This window comes from Amphiura filiformis, chromosome 2 (assembly GCF_039555335.1).
Source record: "Amphiura filiformis chromosome 2, Afil_fr2py, whole genome shotgun sequence".
NCBI lineage: Eukaryota > Metazoa > Echinodermata > Ophiuroidea > Amphilepidida > Amphiuridae > Amphiura > Amphiura filiformis.
In genome coordinates, this window is record NC_092629.1 from 15,543,978 (window position 1) to 15,571,845 (window position 27,868).

General features: G+C 33.6%; 1 protein-coding gene across 1 annotated transcript in view; it reads left to right on the forward strand.

The window, feature by feature from the left end:
* Nucleotides 1-1,495: 1,495 nt before the first annotated feature.
* Nucleotides 1,496-27,868, forward strand: part of LOC140145936 (glutamate receptor ionotropic, NMDA 3B-like) — a 338,151-nt gene continuing 311,778 nt past the window's right edge. Inside the window, 1 exon segment of the mRNA XM_072167676.1 lies at nt 1,496-2,916. Within this exon segment, the coding sequence (XP_072023777.1) occupies nt 2,497-2,916 (420 nt within the window). The 5' untranslated portion in view covers nt 1,496-2,496.

A 27,868-nucleotide genomic window follows, 5' to 3' on the forward strand; every position in this document is an offset into this window, starting at 1 on the left:
GATACACACGGATAGCGCAAGTCGCCGTGTGGGCTAGAATTTCAGTAGGGCGGCATAACCCAGTACGAAACGGAACAGAAAGGCTACTGGATAAAAGAGTGTGTTACACTGTAATGACACGATGCATAAAATCTACATCATCTGTTGTAAACAACTTGCTTAGTTGGTGATTTGATGGAAATTGGTATTCCAATGGACAATGCACCTGTGGAACTGATCTTAGACGCAGTGGTTCATTGTGGTATTAATGGATTTTCGATTCTGTCCTTCAAGTACATGAATTGTGCTTTAAGGAGTTTATGGAGTGATTAGAGGCAGCAGTGGTCAGCAACTATCTACAAAGTGTTGAGAGGCCTTGTGGGTTTGACACGGCGCATGTTTTTAAATCTCTCCATTTCAAATATTTCAGAATTGTACACATGACCATGTTTGGAATCAGCATGAAAAATGCATTTAAATGAGTACCAACACGCCTAGTTTTGGTTCAGTGGTTCTTGAGATAACTCTTGATATTTTGAGGTAATTTCTCAAAACTTCTAACTGCGAAGCAAAATCCTCACGTCGGGATTGACAAAATATGCCAAAGATAGATTCGTGATATGAGTACCGAATGGCACTTGAATGCAAACCAAAAGATCGCATTGAAAAGAAATCATTCAAAGTGATATTTACTTTCAGCGAATTAGAATCCCTTGAGATCAAGGACAACGGTTGTCAGATCATTATGGTGTGATTTGCTATTTAGTTAGCTACATGTGATATGAGTGTATGATGAGAATAGAGGAGATCCACAACACATTTTGAATTCCAACTTAACACTAATATGGATATATTGATGGCAGTAATGTTTACCTTTATCCATTTCAGATCCCAGAAGAACAAGTAGTATCTGTTGATTGATCATGGTGGCATGACGATATAGCTGTGATTTGAGTTCATAATGAGCGATGCTGGAACACTACGCATTCGACCTCACACTACGAGAACATCATGAAAATATTTTGTGAATAAATACGGGCATACTATCAGTGGATATGACGACTTGCTACATTAGCAATTTACAATTTTTCGTGAAATATACTGCAAGAGTAAAATGACACAATATACCGTGCGTTTTACAAAATCTATTTTACTGACATATTGTCTACCTCTTATCAGATCGGTCATAACTACCAGACTATAATATAATACCAAACTGTTTGAAATACGACCGTTAGTCAATACTCATAAGTGTGGTATTACAACTTAGGCATATGAATAAAAATATTACTATTGTAATTCCCATATGACTATTCCAGTTGTAGTTTATTATTACAACAATTAAACAGTCAATTGATTCCATTAACTTGTTATCAACTCTATTACCACACTGTGTGTCGTGTTCATTCCATTTTTCCCACATATGATACCTTTTTTGCCAATTTACCCGTCATGCATCTCGTTATTATACCGCCACCGATACGCCGTCAGTAGCCTGATGTAAGGGAGTGTTGTACTTAATAGTTTGGCTGGTTGGTTTGCATACAGTGTATGGCGCTTTCTCTTTGGAATTAAGGGTGTGCTCACCCGACTGTTATCTTGCCTTTCTTTTTTTCGCGTCTTGCAAAGCTGACACCGACCCATGGATGGTGCACTTGGTGCACATATCGCGAAATAATTTATTCTGAGATCAAACCAAATTATCTTCTGTGTCATCGATGTTATACCTGCATTATATTTAACCAATAAAGCAAAGTTACAAATTTCAAAATCACAGAGAAGGAGGCACCAGGAATCCCGCCGACAAAAGTGTTTGTAGAGTGGTTCTATTCGCTTGGAACTTTTGGGTGTTCAGTAGACAACTATCGAAGAGGACTACGTGCTGGGAATTATTTAGAATACTTTTGCAGTGCGATCAGGTCAGTTGTGTTGCCATAAGAGTAAAAAGAGAATCCAGATATCGGATCGCTTCATCATATGGGTTATTGTCCATGCCGCGGCAAACCTGGCTGGGCAAAGTGGCAGGCCCCAGCCTGAGGGTTTTGCGTATAGGATTCACATTAACAGCTCGGGGGTGTTACTGTATTGGGTAATATCAGTGAATATAGGCAGCCACGTGGCAGTGTGGTTTAGTCAATGACTCTCATGACAGTGTTTCTGCTGCTGCTGCAATAAAGCAGGCAATCTTTACTTGTTACAATCATGAAGCGATGTGAGTTCTCGAGGCGCAAGAAGCCGTATGCTTTAAAATAGCGTCACGTTGTCTCATAATACAAAAAAATAGACATCGCAATGTACCCGAACATGAATCGTCACTTGTCTTGGAAATACAACGCCGCTAGCATATTTTGGAATATAACATTGAAGCGAACCCGGCCAATGTATCGCTTCAAATCATCGCTACCCCTTAAGGAATATCTCAAGCTTACTTATTTCATCGTTACTGAACTTATCACTGGACCAACAGTTGTCTATGTCGTTTTTACATCTCTGATTCCGTAGAATATACAAATTACAATGTTTTCATCTGCTTTCACTTTCTTCTTCATCTGGCTTTTCGTAAGCCGTTGCCGGCCTGGAGGATTTTCACATGCTCTTTCCAATAATGTTACTGTTGCCGTTGTTACGGATAAAACCAATACAACTGGTAATACCACCTGGTTTAGTCAGTTTGATCAATTAGTGGATAATGCAATGGAAAATGTTAATAATGAAACACCCGGTATGCAGATAAATCTTGGTCCGCGTCTGTTGTCCAAATATCCGAACCCTATGGACGTTTACAAGGAAACATGTGAAAAATTAAATCGTACGGATGTCTCAGCAATTGTAGTAACTGCCCATGAAAGAACTACATTTAGTTTATCCGTTGCAGGTGGTTTCTTAGGCATTCCTGTTATAGGTCTGGGAACACGGTCGTTTTCTTTTTCTAACAAGGTAAGCCACTTTAAAGTTTTTTAATAAATATTATCATTTTTGAAGGTAGTACTGCGGTTTTTATTGCAGCAAATTTTTACGTTCGATGTTTTACAAAATATTATTCAGGTTGAAGATTAGTATAGCAACTTAATTATGTATGCAAGTTTTGCAGATGATAAAAACATTTGATACGAACAGACACATATCCAAAGGCTAGACGGGAAAACAAATATAGCCGAAGAATGTCAATTTTTTATATAGTTGTATTTGTGTTAGTTTTTAATAAAAGCGCACTTCTGTACAAACTCAAATGTTATAAACGTCGAGCAGTAATAGCACAGCTTGTTTTCAGATACTTCACCTTTCGAGTACAATAGAAAATATGTGATAAAAGCAATGTGTACGTGATGCTTTGATGTTAAGGTATTGCAAAATAATATCATAACGGCTAGAACAAAGTTCAGTCGTTTACTATGTGTCTGCTAATAAGTATACCGGTGAAATTGACTAACATAATGTTAATGAAATTACTAGTAAAGTAAATACATGGAAAGATATGAAATGAGCTACTTCATCCACTAGACCCTACTACCAGCGATGATGATGATGATGATGATGATGATGATGATATTTAGTAATACTAATAACAGTAATAACGCAAATAATAATAATAATAATAATGATAACACAAATAATAATAACAATATTAATAATAATATTAATAATAATGATAACTTTAATAATTATAATAAGAATAATAATAAAAATAATAATAATAATAATAATAATAATAATAATAATAATAATAATAATAATTATAAATAATAATAATAATAATAATAATAATAATAATAATAATAATAATAATAATAATAATAATAATAATAATAATAACAATAGTAAAAACAATAATAGTAATGATAAAACATAATAATAGTAATACTACTAATAGTTAGATTGTACCACTTATTTTCAATATGCATAATATATTATAAGTTTGCATGACAGTATGAATGAATATTAAAATTATTCATTAAAAAGACCAATACTGGAATTTAGTAGCGATAAAGTGGTATATTATTTGGTGCATTTTTAAAAGGCATTGAAGCTGTAATAATAAACCATCTGCACGTGCAGTCTTGTCAATGCCATTGTAAATTAACTGATTATAAAAATACAAATTCCGAGTGACAAGTTAATATCACATGCAACTATGTGTAAACTAACTAGTCATGTAACTATGTTTCACATATGTTCATCACATATAGAATAATTATTTTTAATGGAAATTTTACAGTCAGATGTAGTTGTGAAATTTATAAACACTAATAGAAACTGGCAGATGCACGCATTTTAATCCTGATGTTACATAATTTGAATTTCGTCAACACTAAGAGACAGAATGATAAACTAAATTTACTCTAATGCATTAAATGGGAATATTTTAAAGTCAGAAAGATAAATTTCATTAACTTAAGAGTCTAACTGTTGTTACGTTTGATTTGTTCCTATTTGCCACATTACCCTTTCTTTGGAATAAATAGTGATAAATTATTAGCCAGATGTTTGCCATATTTATGATTTATCGTAACAAAAGTTGTGAAGAACCGCTTTTGCAACATTTGTTGTTGTCATTTGTGTAATGATGCAACAGTTAATGACTTTTAATTGTCAAGTATCAAGATAATAACCTCTTCCAGTTCCATTGATCAAATAAGGCTGATCACCTAACGTCTATAGTTACGTTCTCAAATTCAAAAACAAAATAAAAATTAAATTATATGTGTGTATATGCTGAATAACAAGCAACGACCAACAAAGACGAATTAAAACAAATTTGCATTTACGTTACCTTTTTTGCATTAAACTATCATTACATTTCAGCTGCACTTTTTCTCTGGCATATTTTAGTGTTTTGGTCAGTGGTATTTTTATTATATTATTATTATTATTATTATTATTATTATTATTATTATTATTATTGGATCTGGATAAACAGAATAAAAGGTTAAACAGATGTTGACACGTGTTATTTTTGTTTATTTGTGCACTGAAGCAAAACTTGTATGGTAATAACTTCTTTCAGTTCCATTCATTTAATAAGCCTGGTCCCATAACGTCCTTAAAACAATATTGTTGTGTTCTCAAACTTAATAAACCTAAAACAAAACAAAATATAAATTATAATATAATATAAGAGCTGAATAACAAGCAACGTCCAACCAAAATGTATTAAAACAAATTTGCGCTTACGTTACCAATCATGCATAGCAAGGGTTACTGCAAAACATCCCTTTCTTCGATAGCTGCCATGTGTTATGACACTGCACTGGACATACCGCGGAAACATGACATGTTGCCTCAGGGGATCGACGCTAAGTCAGATACCGCGTGAGCAAACTCAAAAATAGCGCAAACAGCGCGAGCGTACACAAAAGAAACTTCGCGCGTAAGATAAGCGATGTCGCCAGGTCTGTACGCTGTACCGGCGTCAGCTGAATTCGAGTACGCTTAGAAGGCACAGGCATGAAAAATTCCAATCTGTGTATTAATAATCTAAGGCACTGGAGGTAGCAGACTTCTGTAACAGCAATGAAGCACACAAAACTTTGGAAAGCCATTACAGTTCGAGGACACCAATCGGACTAAGTAAGCAAGTAAGCACAACATAGAACACAGATATTATCAAAATTCTAAAAAAATTTGTGAACATCAAAACACTGTGCAATCTATTTAAGACATACTTCTGGACAACAACGGACAAACTTTGGAAAGCCATTACAGTTCGATGACACCAATCGGATTAAGTAAGCAAGTAAGCAAAACATAGAACACAGATATTATCAAAATTCTCAAATATTTTGTGAACATCTAAACACTGTGCAATCTGTTTAAAACAGACTTCTGGACAACAACGGACAAACTTTGGAAAGCCATTACAGTTCGATGACACCAATCGGATTAATAAGGAAGTAAGCACAGCATAGAATACAGATATTATCAAAGGTATACAGAACAGCTATTGCAGATAGGACCTTCTTGAACAAACCCATCAGTATATTCTTTAAAGTCAGTACCAGATATTTCGACTGGGACTACTATACCGACGGATTGAAGACTCTGCTATGTTGATGTTGAGTCTTCATAATAATCACTTTCTACCACGTGCCCTACTGCTCATAGCGCACCTGCTTCGTAACATTTTCTCTATTTGAATTAATGCAGGGCATGAACCTATCACTACATACCATCTGTACTTTTTCTCTGGGATATTTTAGGTTTTTGGTCTGTGGCATTTTTATTATTATTGGATTCGAATAAACAAAAAAATACATTAGGTAGGTGTTGGCAATATTTGCGAACTATCGCATGAAAATTGTGTAAAATATAAACAACCACAAATGGAAGTACACAAAAAAACAAACAAACAAACAACAACAACTTTGTTTGTTTGTTTGTTTGTTTGTTTGTGTACTGATGCAAAAGTTTTGATAATAATCTTCCAGTTCCATTGATTTAATAAAGATTGTCACCTGACGTCCTTAAAACAATATAGTTGCGTTCTCAAAATCAATATCTCTATTGTATAACTCTCATATGGATGCACGTGTATGTGTTGATAATGCATTTCACATCAAAACAAAACAAAATAAAAATTATAATATATATAAAAGCTGAATAACAAGCAACGTCCAGCCAAAACAAATTAAAACAAATTTGCGTTTACATTACCAATCATGAATATCAATTTATTTTCTTTAAAGTCAGTACCGGATCTTTCGACTAGGACTACCATACCGACGGATTGAAGACTGTGCTATGTTGATGTTTATTCTTCATAATAATCACTTTATACCAAGTGCCCTACTGCTCATAGCGCACCTGCTTCGTAACATTTTCTCTATTTGAATTAATGCAGGGCATGAACCTATCACTACATTTCATCTGTACTTTACTCTGGCATATTTTAGGTTTTTATTATTATTGGATCCGGATAAACAAAATAATAGAAGGCGATGGGAAATGAGGAACATGTTTCTATAATTATTTTTTTTAACATCAACAAAATATGCAATCTGTTTAAGGGATGGGGTATGAACGTTTGGACAGTATTTATTGTGGGACATTAGAGCACATCAGACATATCGAATTGCATTCTGAATACGAAGAATGTCCTTCTGATATCAAATAATTTTGATTTTTGAAATTCGCAATGTAATACACATGTTATGGCAAATGATTAAAAATTGATATTTTTGATATCTAACAGTACTCGAAGTAAACTTTATAAATCTGATGATTTATACTTAAAGTATATGTAGGTGGGATGAAAAGCCTTTTGACCTTTCGTATTGAAGATATGGATTTTTTCCCCAAAACACCAAAAAAATTAGGTCTTTTTGGGAAAACATCCATATCTTTAATATGAAAGGTCAAAATTTTCAATTGATCGTCGGCTTTTCCTCCCAGCTACATTCACTTTAAGAATATATCATTAGATTTATAAAATTTACTTCGAGGACTGTTATATATCAATAATGTGAAAAATATCAAATTTTAATAATTTGTCATAAAATTTGTATTATATTGTGAATTTCATAAAATGAAAATTATTTGATATCAGAAAGACATTCTTCGTATTCAGAATGCAATTCGATATGTCTGATGTGCTCTCATGTCCCACAAAAAATACTGTTCAAACGTTCAAAACGCTCATTCCAGATCCCTTAAAAGTCTCGAAATTCAATATCAAAAAGGCAACTGCATGAAATTACTATAATATGCATATTTATTATCTCTATACAAGTATGACACATAATAGAAATGGAAATATTATGCAGGGCATATAATGGAGCCAAATCACTGATTGTAATTACTAATTTACTAATATTATGCCCAACCATATTTTTATCAGTTGAATTTTTATTTATGACACTTCTATGGAGCCATTAATCAGTGCCGAAGTACTACTGTTCATGTGGACCCTATTTTGGGTGTAATGGGTTTGTTGTGGGCTTTTCTAAGAATTTTCTTTTGCATGCTTTAAAAAAAAGTTTCCAATATTACAAGTTTTCAAATTCTTTGCCAAAACTTTGTTCCTATCAAAATGTATTTGTACCACGAATACTCTCTTTTGTTTCTGAGTTGGGTGCTCATTTTACCTAGCAATAAACGCGAAACGAAGCAGGATTCTATTTTTACAATCTATTTTTATGATAGAAATTAAACGTTGTTTTATCAAATGTAAAATATCATAATGTATTCGCAATCAGGTCCACAGATGGCAAGCTGTGTCTTGCATGTATTAAATTATATTATAGCATCAAAATTGTTTTACCTAACCAACACAGATATATTATATGGAAATTACAAATTCTGTGTTACAGTTATTTGATATTTCCGTTCCCCGATTGGATTTTAATTTCACTATATTAGAAATCAAAACTTTTGTTAAACCTGAGCACCAGTGCGATCTATTATATATGAAATGATAATTCGATGCCTATAAAATCATATTTTCAATTTTGATTTGGAGTCGAATATTCCCAAAGTTTACATTACACTATCATGTATCAAGCAATGGTGTGATTTATTCCATATATTCCTTTTCTCTTGTCATTTTCTAAATTGGGTTTTAATACATCCTTATTTGGCTGTGAAGTATCATTTATCAAGCTTGAGCACGCAACAGCGTGGTATGATAAATGTGAGCATTTAGTTGTAATATCCGTACATTGCCATCTATTAAATCACGATCTTCCACTGCGTCTCACTATAAGACAATTAATGGTCTCACTTCAAATGGCGCAGTTCATTAACATCTATTTAACAATCCACGCTCAAAATTTGACCTTAAGTTATGGAGTATGAGTTTGTGTACCCCACACATTCAAAGGTCATTCTATGAGTACACACCAATAATTGTTGAAGAACTTTGTAAAGACAGATGAGAATGTTTGGTAACCAAGTCTAAGTAGATCGTCAACTACTCTTGTAGCTGGCATCTAGATGACGCCATTGCTTATAAACGGGGTCGTTTTAGTGCAGCTAGAAATCACAATTTAATGCTCAACAATCCACATACACCTTACGAATTATACACCGTATATCTTACCAGTTCAATGCTCTCCTGCACTATTCAGAGAAGCTTAGTCAAAGAATCAATGGGGTTCTTTCATTTTTATGGTAAATGAAACATTTTCTTTTGTTTATGACATAATGTATAAATTGAACCCTTGAGATTCGCCTGAACAAATTGCAAAGGCTTTAATTTAACCTTGAGGGCTGTTCATCTCTGCTTAATGCGATGTATTCAAGCACTAATCTAAGGCATGTGATGTACGTTGCAATTATGTGGAGTCGATTCAACCATTGATTCCACCATGTATCAGCAATACCTGGTATTATTGCAAAATTTGGAATGATATCAGACGAAGTAGCGAAACAGGGTAATATAGCTTCAAAACCTGTACGAAGTGAGGCAGATTGGGAATGTCATAAATAGCGTACCTAGCGAAACGGGGTAATATCTACAAAGCAACCACTGCCAAATGGTCGTATAGTAAATTGTTAATGCCAAAAGATTATGTAGTGAAACAGAATAATGCAAAGACATTAAATTGGGAATAGCAAAAGAGAATATAGCTAAAGAGACAAATGGACTTCACAACAACCGCCTTTAAATACTATAATAAGTTGTTGTGAATCAGATAATGTATCAGAGCAGGCTAATGTGAAAGTATTACAAAGTAAGAACGTCATAAGATAATGTACACAGCTGCTTACAAATATACTCAAGACTATTAAAGCATCAGACATGGACAATGGCTGTTCCAGTTGAAATCAATACACCCCTATGGAGGACGTACCTTTAATCTTCCACACAGGGGTTACCTGAATGTGTGACTCAATTTCAAATCTACAACCCCTCTGAGGGAGATTGACATCATGTCTTCCATAGCGGATGTATGGATTCTAACTGGAATGGCCCAATCCTGATTTGCATTCTTTCTGCTCTGTTCTTGTATATATGGTGCTGACCATATTGTTTTTCAGTTCACGGGACTACAGTACTCGGTAGTACAAGTGTTCTGTTCTATAGAACATCGCTGAATGAAATTACACTGAATTGCATCTGAATTACAATGAATATGTTGAAAAAAAAACAAGCTAGTAAGTCCGATCTTTTGATTTTCGTGTTTTACTACTAATTTTAGTAGTGTGGGTACTATTGCAAATTTGAAATGATATAAGATAGCGAACACGCGATCCCTTTAAATACAGTATTGCAAATTTGGACTATTATAAAAAAGATGAACTAGCTAAACATAAAAATACAATCAACTACTTCTAAAGTTGGAATGTCATAAAAGAATGTAGGGAAACAGACAATTTGATTGCAATGCAGACAAATAGGTATTATGACGAAGGGGTAATTACAATCCATAAGATAATGCAGTAAAAACATATCAAACTTCCACTTCCAAATATTTCCACTTCCAAAGAGGTTTGGAAAACCATCAGTGATACCACCTCCAAGTAATGAGTATTATATTTTGATTAATAATACTAATAATACATGTTATTGATTACATTTTCGCTTCTTTATACTTTTAAATGGACCGGTCCCACAAACTTAAAAATGTTCATAAAATTCAGTATCTCTCGTCTTACCAAGGAATTTTTTGATTTATATGCTTTGTCAATGTAGGCAATGGTACTACTCACCTTTTTAAATTATATTAAGTTAAACATTAAACCACTTAGATACTTTTATATTTTGTACCAATGGATAGCTGGGTGTCTCTGAAGAAAACTGTATTACCGGAAACTTTATTTCTGTAACGAAATCACCAACGTAATCTCAAGAAGAACAAAACTAAGTATCAATGGGTCTCACCCCACCCCGTACCCTCAAAACTTGATCGCCCAGCCCACTCAAAAGTAACCAGGTGAGGTGGCAGGTCCAATATCCTTTCGGTAAAAATGAGCGCAATGGATGGTTATAAGATTAGCCTAAGTCGTTTGGTCGCTAATTTGAACGTGTTAGTGTATTGGGAACAAATGGGTGGTACAACTGATAAGACGAGGTACAGTACATGTGCTTAGCACTGTACACCTAATCTTTATTCGGAAACAATTTAGAATGCTAGATATTATATTTCAAATTATTTAAAAAAAGTTACAGTTACGGGTACATTCTTGTACCAACGGCGTTTCTTTCCATTTCTTGATTATTACCAATTTCTTTTGATTATATTCAATTCATCTCATCTCCATCTAGGATCTAGGCATAATAGGTGTAGTTTTGTTGCCATTTATCTCTAAATATTTTCGAATATTAGATGGACAAAAGCTGTTTGTTGCCACTCATTACATTCCGTTTTCTGTATCCTTTGTCATGGCAAAATCAACAAATAAAAAGGCAGTACCTACAGCGTATGCAATATTGTTGATACTCCTTGTAATATTGTGGTCAGTTATGAGCATCATAAATGAAAACACAGTATCTGAAATGTTATCTGCTTGTAGATGCCGCATTTTTTACTTTACAAGCAAACTGGCTAATGAATTGTAGTAAAAAGGCAACATCTGGTGCGTTATACATTTGCAAATGCCGTGTTTCACTTTGCGATGACATACATGCTTTGACAAACGAAGGAATTTGTTGAGGAAACCGCAATGGACTATTCGATTTGAAACACATTCACCCTGAACTACCGTGTTGCCAAAAGTACAGAATCCAAAATGTTGGTAAATTTCATAACACCAATCTTAATAACATTTTTAGGTCGCTTTAAAAGCTCATTTTTGTAATGTTGGAAAGTAAATGACATTTAATAGCAATGTTTTTAAACGTGTCATTTGTAGATAAAATATACTTTTTATTTCACAAGCCAATCACAATTAAAATTCGTGGCGTGCATTGTCTGCCTTCATCTTGCTGTTACAAATGCATAAAATATTTTAACTTTTTACAAAAAATTTAATTTATCAATCTGTCGTCTACTCCAAAACTGCCACAGTAAATCATTCAGACATACAATAAGTTTAGATTTAATAGTAAAATCACCATATATGTACTCCTCTCCAAAGCCTGAATATAATCGTTGATGCATTACATGAATATATGTATTTCCTCCTCAAATAACGGCACCACTATATTTCATTATTACTTAAGCTATTGCCACTCACTGCCTTCCAATAATCCCAATAACGCATACCAATCGAGATTATTAAAAGTGGCATTGAATGCGAGTTAGATAACAAAAATATCATTGACCTTTTAAAGTCGAAATAAAACAAACAATGCGTAAGTAAAATTGAATATTAATATCAAGGGTATAAAGGCGGCACATATGTCACATAATTGATCTACCAGAATTAGGGCATTACCGTGAAAAGTCAATTTTCAGAATTTTGCATTGTGATAAATAACATTTAATCAGCTGCATATCTACGTAATTGTTATCGAACTGTGACATTAGAAATCCAAGCATTGGTTAAAAATATTGGGTTTTTATACAATAAAGATCATAAAGATTGGAAAAGTTAATCATCTCATATCTTAGAGCAATTTTAGCGACATTAACCTCATTTTGTTCGATCGGTTCATATAGTTAATTATACAAATGGGGCACATGTCGGTAGAAACCAATTTTGATCTTTAATCTCATTAAACTGTTTCTGCAACAGTAGTAACATATTAACTTGCGCAAGTAGGTTGACCTTGAAGTTTGTGCTTATAGACACATTCAATCAGCAATAATCGATTAAAACCATAGCAACTGATGTCAAAATTTAGCTTTATTTTAAAATTAACTTTACCGACAAATTTGATTAATATATTGAATATAATTTTCTCATTGACCTACTCTTTGGATTAATTCTCTTCCAATTCAATCGCCCGTGGTTATATCGCAATCATATTAAATGAACAATTCAATTGCAAATATTATCATGGGCTTCTTATTAAAGAGGACCTCTTGTGCATTCTAAATAAGTGATCATGTATAATGTAATAAATTATAGTTGTGTGCCGGTGGTTATCACAGTACTGGTGCAGCCGGTCCGTGTGTGTATGGTCGAGCATTCGTCAGATGTGTCTCTAAAATCATCGGGACTGCAGTCCTGATGCGTCCTGATGAAGTCAGAAACACATCTGACTAAAGCTCGACCACTAACATACGGACCGGCTACACCTGTACTGTAATAACCGACCGTATGTGCGTTCGTAGAAATACTATAACTTATTATAAATTACCGTCGAGACAGCATATCTACTAAATGTATAATGTAGTTTGATACTTACATAATAAGCTCCCTCTGAAAGTCAATATTTATATACATATCTTATCGGCTCTCCTAAACCACGACTCAACTCTCAATATTTAGTAACTTCCTTCTGAAAAGCAAACATTTATGTACACATCTTATATTTTCTCTTTAACTATGGTAGCTGTTCTCTTTTCCTGTGATTTTGTAAGTGATTATGTAGTTTTGCGACTTAACTCTTAAATATTTCATAAGCTCCTTCTAAAAAGTCAATATTTAGCTACACATCTCATTCGTTCTCCTTAATCACGACTGAACTCTTAATATTCAGTGACTTCCTTCTGAAAAATAAACATTTATGTACACATCTTATATGTTCTCTTTAACTATGGTAGCTGTTCTCTTTTCCTGTAATTTTGTAAGTGATTATGTAGTTTTGCGACTTTTAAGTTTAATTTTTTTATTTAAGAGTTAAACCTCTTAGATATTCCATAAGCTCCTTTTAAAAAGTCAATATTTAGCTACACATCTTATCCGTTCTCCTTAACCACGACTTAACTCTTAATATTTAGTAAACTCCTTCTGAAAAATAAACATTTTTTATTTCATGTTTTGTATATATCGTCAGCCACTCTGAGCTGATTTTAGAACCATATTTTTAAATGATTAAAATTTAAAAAAATATCAACTACGATGAACTACTAATAACGAGTTTAACCTACCAAGTTTGAAGTATTTGCGGATCCTGTTAGCGGAAGGCCAATTGAATTCCAATTACCTTTTTAATGAGGTGAAGTGTTTAACTAATTACCATTTTACTTGCCGACTACTTAATTACGCCAATCAAGTAACTACTTACACGCTCCACTGGTTTAAACAATCAGGATGTAGCCTTATATTGGTTTCATATTTAATCATTATGGTCACACGTTAGGGATATGCTACATAAGCTTGAACACGACTTAACTCTACACGTGGGTGTCGACTGCAGACGACATTTAAAAAAAATTAAATCAAAACTTGCAGAATTGTAAATTTTCGTGACCATATTTGGAATCACCATGAAGAATACATACAAATGAGTACAAAGAAGCCGAATATTGGTTCAGTGTTTCTTAAAATAGCTCGTGATATTTAAAAAAAATATCTCAAAACTGGAACTTTTTATGAAGCTTATGGCTAGCACGCCGAGTATTAAATTAAAGGGATTTGCAATTCATTAGAGAGGCGGAATTAACTATTTAAGATTCATATACCAGCTTCCAGACTGGATGAATTAATCACCAATTGGAGTATGCTGGTACACGGGAGAATTTTTGAGTTATGAAATGAGTTATGGAAATATATATGCAATCACATCGTGACGGTGTCGACAAGGTGAATTATAATGTATTGTCTCTGAGTGGCAATTGAATTAAAAGGAGCTTTTTATATTTGCCTATGCTGTAACACATGTATGGCGAAACGAATGTGCTATTCTTACAATACAATAGAAATAAACAAACTTTATTTATTTCAATGGCACACTCTATTCAAACATATTGCTCTCATCTATGTTTTGTTTAATTTGATGAGGATATTAACAGTACGTTAAATTAGTAGTAGACGACTTTATTTCTCACTTAGGGTATACTCACATAGCTCAAGAAATAACAAGGGTTAATATTATCAAAATGGGCAAATGAACTAGCAAGAGGAAAAAACTATTGATGTTTGTTTATCAGTTAAAGGTGGTTTATATGTGTGTATTTCTTCGCTTGAAAGAAATACTGCGATTTGATTTAAAATAGTGATAAGAAGTTTAAAAGAAAAAACCACATTCAGGATTGTGTTATTACTATTTTTGCGACAATTTTGATGATAGTTGATTTTCCATTTTTGGATTACCTTAAATGTTTGCTTACCTCCTTTTTGGTTATCGTTTTCAAAAAATGTTTTATCCAATACAAGCAGTTGACACATAAAAGTTGCAAATATCAAATATTCCGAAATGTGCCTTAGTGCTACAACTTGCTTAAACAGTTCGGCAAAGTGGTTGGTAGTGTTGATTTACCTTTTGCCGGATTTCCTTGAAGAATTCGTATTTTCTTTTTGTTTGTCATTTCAAATGTGTGTTATGCAGAATTGTTTTTGAAACTGCAGAAATTTTGCCCATTTTGATAACCCCTGTTATTTCTAGCGCTATGTGAGTATACCCTAATGTAAGGTGAAAATTAAACAGTTGGATACGACTTGTAGTTAGTGGTAGTGTCAAATTTTCAGTGTTTCCTTAAATACACTGTTTTTTTATGCCATGTACCTCATTATACTGCGTACTGAAAATGTCCGAAAGAGCTTGCACATTATGACACTGTATTGAATCCAAGTTACAAATATACCTCATTTTGACTTTGTAGGCAGATTAATACACTTATCCCCCAAATATGAAGGCAGCATCCGTTTTGCAACACGTTTATAGATTCTCACTTGGTAGGGCATTAATGTGGGTGGGTGTATTTCTTTATTATATACTATTAACCGAATCCTATTTTGGTAATTTGCCGTTTGTCAGTTTAGCGATATTACATTCAGTAATAAAGTGGCAAAGTCTTTTCCAGAGCTGCATTTCAAATATACGCTAACAGATATGTTATAAATGAATTAATTGAATTACTATCAAGCTAGTTAACAGTAAAACTGCAGCAAACTTTCGAAATTGATTCTTCATTTTATTTTAGATTGGTAATGGTGTCATGATCTTCAAAAGCTTATCTTATCGTGCTTAAATACAATGTATGTTGCTTTGAATTTGACCACTAAAATTCAATAAGTAATGACAACCAATGCATTCAAATTATGTTTGTACCTTTATTAAATATCCAGCTAAGCGCTCGTCTGTTGAAGAACTAACATTTTGTATCAAACGGCTTTCACCACATTGTACACTTAAAGGAGGATTTCGTGATCCTAGCATCCTCTTTTTATGACATTTTTCAGTAGATATCCACGAAAAAAGCTTATTTCCAAAATTTCAGACAATGTGTTGTAATTTCGTTCTGGTGCACCAGAACGAAATTCAAATTTGGCGATATTTTTGCTAAACGAATTAATCTCCAAGAAATATTTGGTACATAAACATTATGTAGCCAGAGGTATCCAGTGGTGTAAAAATCTCAACTTATTTTGGGAAAAGTGGGGGGATGAGGCTGTTGATCACGAAATGCCCCTTTAACTATTCATCAACTAAACACGTGTTTACACCTTCTTCGTCAATATCCTCCTATATTTGGTATCAATATGCTATAATTACCTTTAAATTAAGATCAATTAACACCAAGCTTGTGCTACACATTTTTTGTCCTTAATAAGCATTAATGCATTGCTTCGTGCACACTATACATGCTATAATGAGTATAGTATCCCGACTCTGTCATTGGAACCCATTTGGTGACCATTTGCTATCAACTGTTTATGACGATATGCTATGTGTCAGTAGAGAGCTTTTATAAACATAGAGAGGCCTTGCTAATTATCTTTCCAACATGCATTATATAGAACAAATAGCTGAGTTTATACTTCTGTCGCTTACATCTAGCAATTATTGGCAGATACAAATGTTACAAATACATTTTGTAATAAAAGTATCACACGACTTATGAGCAAGTAAAGTATGAGCTAAACATTTCTCCAAATCAGTGTCCCCTTGAGCATTGAGAACTAATCCGCGACCAAATTACTACGTAAAGTTAGACATGGTAATAAGGCTTAATATGATAAATAAACAAGAGGGACAGTGTGGATAGAACAGGGAAGAAATAAAGCTACGTAAAGCAAAGATGGATCTAGTGCTCTCATTTATGTGGTATGAACTGCCATTAAAACCAAATATTATTTGGTCTAGACTTGTCAATTATTGCCCTGTATATCTTAGTGCAAATGGTGTTTGAATTATCTACAGTATAAGATTTCTTGATATTTGAATCAAAGAGCTTTATTTGACTAATGTTAATAATTTATTATAAACGGAGATATAGAAGTTGATCGTCCATGAAAATCAGGAGAAGCCAGAAATCGAGAAATTAGAATTATTCACCTCCTTATATTGCATGAGAGAATAATATTTATTGTAACATAAGTAGGGATAAGTAATATTATGTGAATATACATTGGGCAGTTCCATCTATGTACCTTTTTCCTGGGGTCGTTGGGAAACATTTTAAGTGTTTGCATAATTAATGTTAACGCTTGGCTCTTTGTTATTACTAGTTTGTATTAAACTACACCCGCTCATAACATTTAGATTTCATACATTACAATCTTTTAAACATAGCATGACCTTTGCACGTCTTAGGTACAAAAACTCATCCTGCTTACTTGAGGTCAAATCTTGTGCTATGCTTGTTTAATGAGAGCTTTTGAGCTACGCCATTGGGCATAATAACAGTATTTCTTGTAGTGGTATTCTCGCCTCTATATGCCACGATAAAATTCGTAAATATTCAACACCAACATCAAGCAGCATTAGACTGCCTTAGATAAGTTAGAGGGAATTTAGCAAAAAAATCTGGGTCATTTCCGGCAATGTTTTATCACCGACACCTTGAGGCATTTTTACTGTGTTGTAGACTGTATTTTAAATCATACGTGGATTTTACAAGTAAAGCGCAAGAAATATTGGCCGCTTCAGCCAACATACGTGACACACGTAGATGCACGTCAAATGTTGCTCCGAGTATTAATACATAGTCGCGAAATGTTTGAACAAGGAACATACATTAACAAACTAATCTATTTTCTATCATCTTGGGAACAGTTCTCAAGTTAGTCGAAGCATTTTACTTGTCATGTCAAAGTTGTTTAAATCGTGGTTCCATAAATGACTTGAGTTGCCTATGTGACCATTTTAAAAGCAATCTGCTCTTTAAACCACCATTGCTTGTCTTCAAGCACCTACGTGAAACGTGTTAGAAGTAGTTTGAAAGTTAACTACGTATGTGCTTGTTACAAATGTTAGCAAATATTATAAATAATATACAACTCACGTAAAGCTTTTTTTCACAATTTGAATTTCCCATAATGCACTCTCTTCGGAACCGGGGTGGGAGCTGGAGGCCCAGCATTCCCAAACATTTCGATAATGGTCAAGTATCATAAGCCCCAATAATGTATGATATAATTCGTAGTTTTAGGGTAAAATTCGTAATTTTAGGTTACAATTATACTTTCAAGGCATAATTCATACTCTATCGACAATTCATGTAAAATGGATGCATTTCAAAAGTTAGCCATGGTAATGTGCATGGACATCTCTTCCCTCGCCTACCTCCGACAGCGTTTCAGCGTTTCCTTATTACATTGATCCCCCCACACACACACACACACAATAATTATTCTAATATCTTCCAGAGTAGTGCATTTCACTTAATAACCAGGAAAAATAATGATAATAATATAGTATGTTAAGGTAAATCTCAACGAATGGGACGTGCACATAAAAAGAAATCCTTAAATTTCCATGTCTGCACCGGTTAACCCGCCGCAAGTGTACCCCCGTATGAACCAAGTGAAATGAATTGAGCTTAATAAAATTTGATCTGTAAACTAGTGGAAAGCATTACCAGTAGGGACGTGTTGAAAACTACTATATATAGTTTATATATCATCTAGGTACTAAGATACCGCCACGTTCGTATGGCGTGTGTATGTCTTATAATCGATATCATATCAGGATTTGGTTGCATTAATGATCATAATATTATTCTCAAATTTACCGACTCGGTTTTTTCCTTATTACTTTTTTTTTTTTTTTTTTTTTTGAATTTCAGTTATTTATTCGTCCTGGTCGATTAAGTAAGACCATTTAGTGCAGCGATGTGCAGAAAACGACAGTATTGAAAAGACCAAATAGCGGGACAGTAAAAACATAGCGAATGTCCTTGCTTGGAGCTAGACTTGCCTAAGCTATCATGTTTATCCTAAATCTTAAAGATAATCACCCGTATTCAAAATTTATACAAGATTACTTTGAAACAATTCAGCTTAACACTCACGGGTATATTACTATACGATTCTATTTACGTTTCTTCTTTCAAATGGAATTTAACTTGACCTCAATTTCAGGGGATTCGTTACAACTTGAGCATTTATTTCAGACTGGATCAAACACCATACAAGCAAACAGGCAAGCAAGCAAGCAAGCAAGCAAACAAGCAAGCAAGCAAGCAAGCAAGCAAAAGCAAGCAAGCAAGCAAGCAAGCAAGCAAGCAAGCAAAGCAAGCAAGCAAGCAAGCAAGCAAGCAAGCAAACAAACAAACAAACACACAAATAAACAAACCGTGGTCACTATTAATGAACCAATTTAATTGTGACATAATTGTCATGTAGGCGATTTACAGTTTTAAAGAAACCAGGAATATAAGTGGGTTCAATCTCAATTTTGAAAATCATTTTACAGAAAGACTGTGAGCTTGTCCCTTTCATTTGATATAGCACGTATTTATAAAGCTCATGGATTGTGCATCCTCTCTACCCTTAACATTACTCGCTCTCTATTTGACGCAATATAAAGCATAATTATGCGAAACGGCATCTACAAGGGAAGAGGCTGTTTCTTATGGGAAAACTAACGGAGGAAAGTAATAGATTAAAATGTTGCGACACCGAAAGGGAATGCCCTTGAATATTGAAGCACCGGGGTGAGAGTACGATCTTAGTCACGAAATGTAAGTGAATCTGTAAAGAAATCAGACACGCCGTCTTAGTATATAAAAAGGATCACCGTATATTGGTAGTTCATGTGTGATTTATCTTAAAAAGCAACCAACATAGAAAATACTTACCACGGCAAGCATTGATATAAGATAACCATCGGACTCACTGTAGTAGCGTTTATTAAATTAGTGCGAGGAGGGATAGAAATATGCTTTCTTTTAGGGATTCTGAGTTAACTGAACCATGGTCAAATCTCCTTCATTGCGTAAAAAAAATCTGTTGATACATTAATTTTATATCGGTATGAATGTTTCACCCTATATATCCTGCTGTGGATGGTAATGTTGATACCTATATGACGATTGCCTTACATAAAATGACGATAGTTCTGAGAAGCAATTATCATATACCGTAAAACCTCGTCTACAAGCATATAGAGCGCTTCTGATGAAAGTTACATTAATCCAGGCGCCATTATGAATTTTGAGCAAATAAATTACAGATCCAAGCATATACAAACAAGTATTATTGTAAGACCAATCTATTGTATTGGCATATTCACGCTTGTTTCATATTAATTAAGCTTTCATCAAAAACGCTATATGTGACCCGGCAGCACAAACGAGCCGTAAATTCCCTAAATTGTATTCTGTGTTACGGTGTAAAATGTGTACGAAGGTCGTATTCATCGATAACTTAAACTTATTTTAATAGTCAAAAACTAATCAATAATCCTATTGTTGAAGTGGATAATAAGCTTCTACCTTAGATGGCCGGCTATAGAACTTTGAATAGCTCTGGTCTTTGTTTGCTTTTGCTAAATCCTGTTCAAGTGGTGGGTTACCAGGCATTGTATTTTGTACAGGTATGCATAACCAACAATTAACAATGAGAGAACTTTCTTAAACCTCGTTGACTTGGGGATGATTTGAAATGACCGCCAATCATGACTGTTTGATATTTATTGCCAGCAATGTGGAAAAAGAGACACATGTAAAAACGTAAAAAGCTATAATTTTGTTGAAGGAGCAAAGTTTAACAAACCATAACCCCGCTTCTGGATATCGTTTGAAGTCAAATGATATACCATTTTTAAGTTTATGATGTTTATTTTTAAACAAGAAATAAAAAAAAAAATTGACCGGGGGAGGAATTTACGGCTCATTCGCCGTGGACGGTCACATAAATGCTTGTAGACGAGGTTTTACGGTATTAACACTCTTCTATGAAACGTCATTATGGTAATTCTGTTTAAATAAATGTCAAATAGTGATTAAAACGCATGTGCCTTGTTTGAGTAAGTACACTATGATTCCAAGTTAGTAAGAACGCAGTATCTGCTTCCTAACGTGTTTGTATATATACTGCATTTGTACTGAGGAGAGCATCGATTTAGGAGAGTGCCTTTCCTTATTGTATGACAAATTCAACAAATTGTGTTTTTTATAATGTGTAGATTGTGAATTTGCAATATTTTGATGATTTATCATGGGCTGTGGTATCATTGGATTTATCATTCGTGTAGCATCTGAGCGACGATGTATTTTCCACATCTGCATTTAACATACATCCCAAACTAGTGGATTATAATTCTACTAATTGAATATTACCAGCTTGTTAACACCTGAAAAGCATGCAACAATGATTAGAAATGGTCAAATTCTTCATTTTTAGTTTAGATTCGTGGGGATGTCGCTTGATCGAGTCATAACATTAGGATATTTAACAGAATAACATTTGGCTTCATAGTCTTAAATGCGTTGTTTTTAAAACCAAATTGAGTTTTTAACTGGCATGTTTTTATTTATTTATTTATTTATTTATTTATTTATTTATTTATTTATTTATTTATTTATTTATTTATTTATTTATTTATTTTTTATTTATTTATTTATTTATTTATTTATTTATCTATTTATTTATTTTATTTATTAGTTAATTAAAAAGGAGCTGTTGGAAACTGCTTATACATATTCTAGTAGTATAATTTAAATTTGGTTAATGCCCAAGTTTTTCATTCAAGCAGGATCTTTATCAAGGCAGAGTGAAAAAACACACATTTATATACAAAATATAGACAATAGTACAGGAACTGATAAAACAGATGTGATAAAATGATTATCGGCTACAAAAGCTGAATAGATATAAAATTGAATGGGTAATGATGAGGAACGAGGATTATCTATTCATTCATTTATTTGCTTATTATTTACTTTAAATTGTAAACTATCAAAAAGAATATGCAGATAAAAACCCGTCTTGTCACTCCAATATCATCTTGCTTCATACAATGTATTTCGGTTTGAATTTGACCCCTTAAGGGTAATAAGTAATTACCAACCAATTCATTAAAATTATGTTTTGTCCCTTTATTAAATTACCTGGCCTGCTCGGGCTAATAACGCTCATCTGTTTAGGAATTAGTATCACACAGCTTTCAACACACTCTACAGTTATCTACTCATCAACTGGACACGTGGTTGCATCTTCTCCTTTAATATCTCCCTTTATATGGTATCAATAAGCTATAATTACCTTTAAATTAAGCGCTATAGGTCAATTAACACCAAGCTTGTGTTACACAGAGAAACGTTGTGTCTTTATTAAGCATTAATACATTGCTTCGTGTACACTATATGAATACGTATAGTATCCGAGTCTGTCATTGGAGCCCATTTGGTGACCATTTGCTATCAACTGTTTATGACGACATGTTATGTGTCAGTAGAGAGCTTTTATAAACATAGAGAGGCCTTGCTAATTATCTTTCTAACCCGTCTTATATAGAGCGATTATAGTGAATTTTTACTTCTGTCGCTTACAGCAAATTATTGTTCACGCACCAATAGGCTGTGTTACAACTTGCAATAAAAGTATAACACGGTTTATGGTTTAGCAAAAAGTCGCTCCGAAGTATAAACTAAACATTTCTCTAAATCAGTGTCCCCTTGAGCATTGAGAACTAATCCGCCACCAAATTACTTCGACAAGTTAGACCATGGTAATAGGGCTTAATATGATAAATAAACAAGAGGGACAGTGAGGATAAAACTGGAAAGAAATAAAGCTTCCTAAAGCAAAGATGGATCAAGTGCTCTCATTTATGTGATATGAACTGCCATTAAAATCAAATATATGTTGCTTTGTCTAGACATGTCAATCACTCGGAATTTCATGGTATAATATGGTGTTTCTGTATACGATTTCTTGACATTTGAATCAAAGAGATTTTGCCTTAGCTAAATAGTCCTCTTTCTTTCATGTTCTTTCTTCCTTCTTCTTGCATTGTGCTGCATTGGGGTGCCACAAATGTCACGTGTAAATGTCACGTAAATGTCATTATCGCCAAAACTGTGTTTTTCACCAAATGCTACTCCTTCCACACATTAAATAGCACAATTGAACACATGCATCGCCTACAGCTAGTGTCTGAAAGTTGTACAAAGAATTGGGGTCTAATGTCATTTAGGGGTCATTTTCGGTATATAACCAAATACCTTTAAACTACTGCTGTGTCCGCAAATTACATAGTACAGTGACATCACTTGGTCACTAAGACCAATTGCTAATGCCACACATGTCACATGACCAACTCGAGGTCAACGGTCACACATAGATTATTATGGCAGCAATGCTATTTCCTGTGATAAATAATACATATAAATAAACAATAAAACCCAGTGTGTGAATGTTGAACACAAATTAAATTTTAAAAAAAAATTAATGTCCTGATTTTATATTTAGAACAATGCCGTTTTCAATAAAATAAAAAAAAACCCACATCAGTGTTATTAAAGTGAAAATTACCAGTGCTGGAGCTATAGGCAGATGCGGAACAGGTGGGCATCACTTAAACCCAGTGTCTAAACGTTATACAAGCATTGGTCAAAGGTCATGGTGGGATCATCTGTGCAATACAATACATATAAGGAAAAGCTAATGACATTGGCTAAGGGTCGTGCTTTATGAACACAATAATCTCTAGTTTGACCCATGTTAATTCAACAGGAAAATAGAATTGTTCACCTTATTTTTGCACGAGAGTATATTAAATAATTATGGTATAAACAGTCAGGATAAAACAATATTATGTTATTACACAGTGAACGTTTTTATAAATGTACATTTTCTACCCTATAGTCGTTGGGAAACAATTAAAGTGCTTGCATAATATAATATTAAAAATATTTGGCTCTATATTAATATTAGCTTTTATTCAACTTCACCCGCTCATTACATTAATCGCATACATTGCAACCTCTAAGACATAGGTCCTGTGTTGAGTACAACAACTCACCCTGCTTACATGAGGTCAAATCTTGTGCTATGCTTGTTTAATGGGAGCTATTGAGCTATGCTATTAGGCATGATATAAGTATTGCTTGTAGTGGTATTCGCGCCTCTACTTACCATAATAAAACAGTAAATATTCAACATCAACATCAAGCAGCATTAGACGGCCTTAGATAAGTTAGAGGGAATTTAGCATCAAAAAATCTGGGTCATTTCCGGCAATGTTTTATCACCGATACCTTGAGGCATTTTAACTGTGTTATAGACTGTGTTTTAAATTATATGCGGATTTTAGTAGTAAAGCGCGAGAAATATTGGCCGCTTCAGCCAACATACGTGACACGCGTAATGCACGTCAAATGTTGCTCCAAGTACTAATACATAGTCGCGAAATGTTTGCACAAGGAACATACATTAACAAACTAATCTATTTTCTATCATCTTGGGAACAGTTTTCAAGTTAGTCGATTTATTTTACTTATCATGTCAAAGTTGTTTAAATCGTGGTTCCATAAATGACTTCAGTTGCCTATGTGACCATTTTAAAATCAATCTGCTCTTTAAAACACATTTGCTTGTCTTCAAGCACCTACGTGAAACGTGTTAGAAGTAGTTTGAAAGTTAACTACGTATGTGCTTGTCACAAATGTTAGCAAATATTATAAGTAATATACAATTCACGTAAAGATTCACGATTATAATTGCTATCCGATTTCTTAATTATGACATAATTATCATGTGGTTACAGTTACGTCTATAATTTGGCTCAATTACATTTTTGAAAAACATTTTATAGAAAGACTGCGTTGTTACACACCTTTTGTTTGGTATAGCACGTATTATAAAATACATTGATTTTGCATCCTCTGCCCTTAACATTACTCGCTCTCTATTTGACGCAATATATAGCATAATTATGCGTAACGGCATCTACAAGGGAAGAGGCTGTTTCTTATGGGAAACCTAACAGAGGAAAGTAATAGAATAAAATGTTGCTACACCGTAAGGGAATGCCCTTGATTATTGAAGCACCGGGGTAAAGAGTACGATCTTAGTCAAGAAATTTAAGTGAATCAGTAAAGAAATCAGACACGCCGTCTTAGTATATAAAAAGGATCACCGTATATTGGTAGTTCATGTGTGATTTATCTTTAAAAGCAACCAACATAGAAAATACTTACCACGGCAAGCATTGATTTAAGATAACCATCGCACTCGCTGTTGTAGCGTTTATTAAATTAGTGCGAGGAGGGATACAAATCCGCTTTCTTTTAGCGATTCTGATTTAACACCCCCTTCATTACGTTAAAAAAATCTGTTTATACGTTAGTTATATATCGGTTTCAATAGTTTCACCCATATCATATAGCAGATGATAATAATGATAAATCCAGATTGCGTTACATAAAATGATGATAGTTCTGAGAAAGAGTGAGAAACAGAAATTGGCACTCTTCTGTGAAACGGCAATACATGCGTTTAATAGCATAGTAATAAAACACAGGCGCATATATTTAGTAAGTAAAAAATGGAAGATCGATTGTCGTTTGATTTGTAAGGTAATTAACAGTTATGTTAACGTTCTACTCTTAATTATTCAGTGCTTGTTTCCAGTAGTAAAAGTAAAATATAGGCCTAGTCGAACGTCATATTAAATAATGTCTCCTTTTATTATTATTTATTTTATATATATATATATTCTTTTTAATGGGCTAGTTGAATCCAAACACTCCTTATAATGCCCTTAATCTCCCACAGTCGCCCTTTCAGGTAACCTTAACCCCATTTTAAATGCACACTCTGTGAATGAGCACGTATGCTATAGCGGGGTATGGATTTCAACCGGGATAGCCAAATATGTAGACGTAAGAACCTAGTAAATTTATAGAGCTAAAGAAAAAAATAAAGATTATCATTATTATTATTATTCAGGTAAAAAAATACATTGAGTGACCCAGATATGTAAGATAAAATATTAGATACTGTTATGTTATAATCTAATATAATGTAATACAATACAATTCGTGATCTTCTCCTACAAAAACTTGGCTACAAGCATGACAAGCAGTTTTCCGATGGTATAACAGGATTATCCTGCTTTTTTCACAGACACATATTTAAAAAAAAAGGCAAATTAATGGATATTTTTGACAAATTTGTCGTTATATGGCTCATACCTATTTCTGGAGGCATATTCAAAATAATATAAACCCCTGTAAAATATTTGTAAATTTCCAGTTAAAAAGAAACATAATAACCGCAAATGGCACATGTGCAAATTAACAAATGTGTATATGGTCGAATCAACCAAAAGTGTCCACGGGCCAAAAATAAAAGTCCGAAATAAAAATGACTCCACAAGTTTTTCCTTTTGCCCATTGATTGATGACATATTGGCCTTATAGGAACCAAAAGTGCCATTACTAATCTTGAAAAATAAATCCAGGACGTGTGATAGTAAATGTGATATCAAAACCCAATGTTACCTACGAATACCACTAGGATGCTTTCACTATCGCAATACTAATCAACCTAAAACAAATAATATTCCCATTAACGCTTTTTTCGTGTAATGTAGACCACAGGGTGTCAGGAAAATGCTAGCTCAACCAGAAAATATTTGTTTTTATTTTTATAACGCGATCAATATGATCTTAGTCAATTTATGCTAGTTTATTTTTGAAAATGAAGTTTAGGTCAGTTTCTGTATTTTATTTATCAAATGAGTATGAATCAATTTACACATTGTATAAGAACGAGTAGGATATATGTTTTCAAGAATATTAGGAATTATACGCATACACCTAACGCTTTATACAATGAAAAGGTGAAGAAACCCGGGTATTCGTAGGTAACATGAGCGATTTAACAATATCTATATTGAGTTTAGAGGTTTAAATTTTGCTATTATGGTAATGAATTAATAAAATGGTAGTTTTAGATCTCTTTCAGATGGTACGTCCAAATGAATAAATGCTATTACCTTAGATCAAAAAATTTGTGATGCTTTTAGCAAGATTTTGACCACTTCATTTTGATATACAAGTAGTTAATCAGCAATTTTACATAATAAATAATTGTTGAATGAATCCGTATATGGGTAATAATAGTGTCCTGGGGTACCGCTTAAAGTTTTTGACAATTAATTTCCATTGGTAGGGACACTTCATTACACATGTCATGTATTATGCTGTATTCGTAAGTAACATTTCAGTATTTGTAGGTAAGAATTAGACTTTTGGTGGATATCGCAATCAAAACTTCATTTTATAAAGCACTTTGAATGTATTATTTTCTTTATGTGCGTTTATTGATACTTTAGACCCTATCATGTATTAATAATGTCGGTTTACAGCGGTTGAAAGAGGATTGAAGTAAGAAACAAAGGCACTAAAGTGACTTTAATTTGCTTAATTGCACACAAATCGCTTAAAACCGTTATTGCAGACTTGTGAAGTCCATCTTGGAGTCAGTTACGTCTTGTGGCCTTTTGTTTGAGGGTAACTACAATTAGGTTTATACCAGGGTCCATCACTGTGTTGTCTAGATCATGAGACAATGAGAACAGTCGTTTTTTCCATGGTATTCGTAGGTAACCTTAGCGAAAACGTCAAAAGTTACCTTCGAATAAATCAATTTGGACACAAATTACCCAGAAACCAGAAGGTCGGTTAACATTTAAAATGAAGCACACATGACAGTTGACAAATCC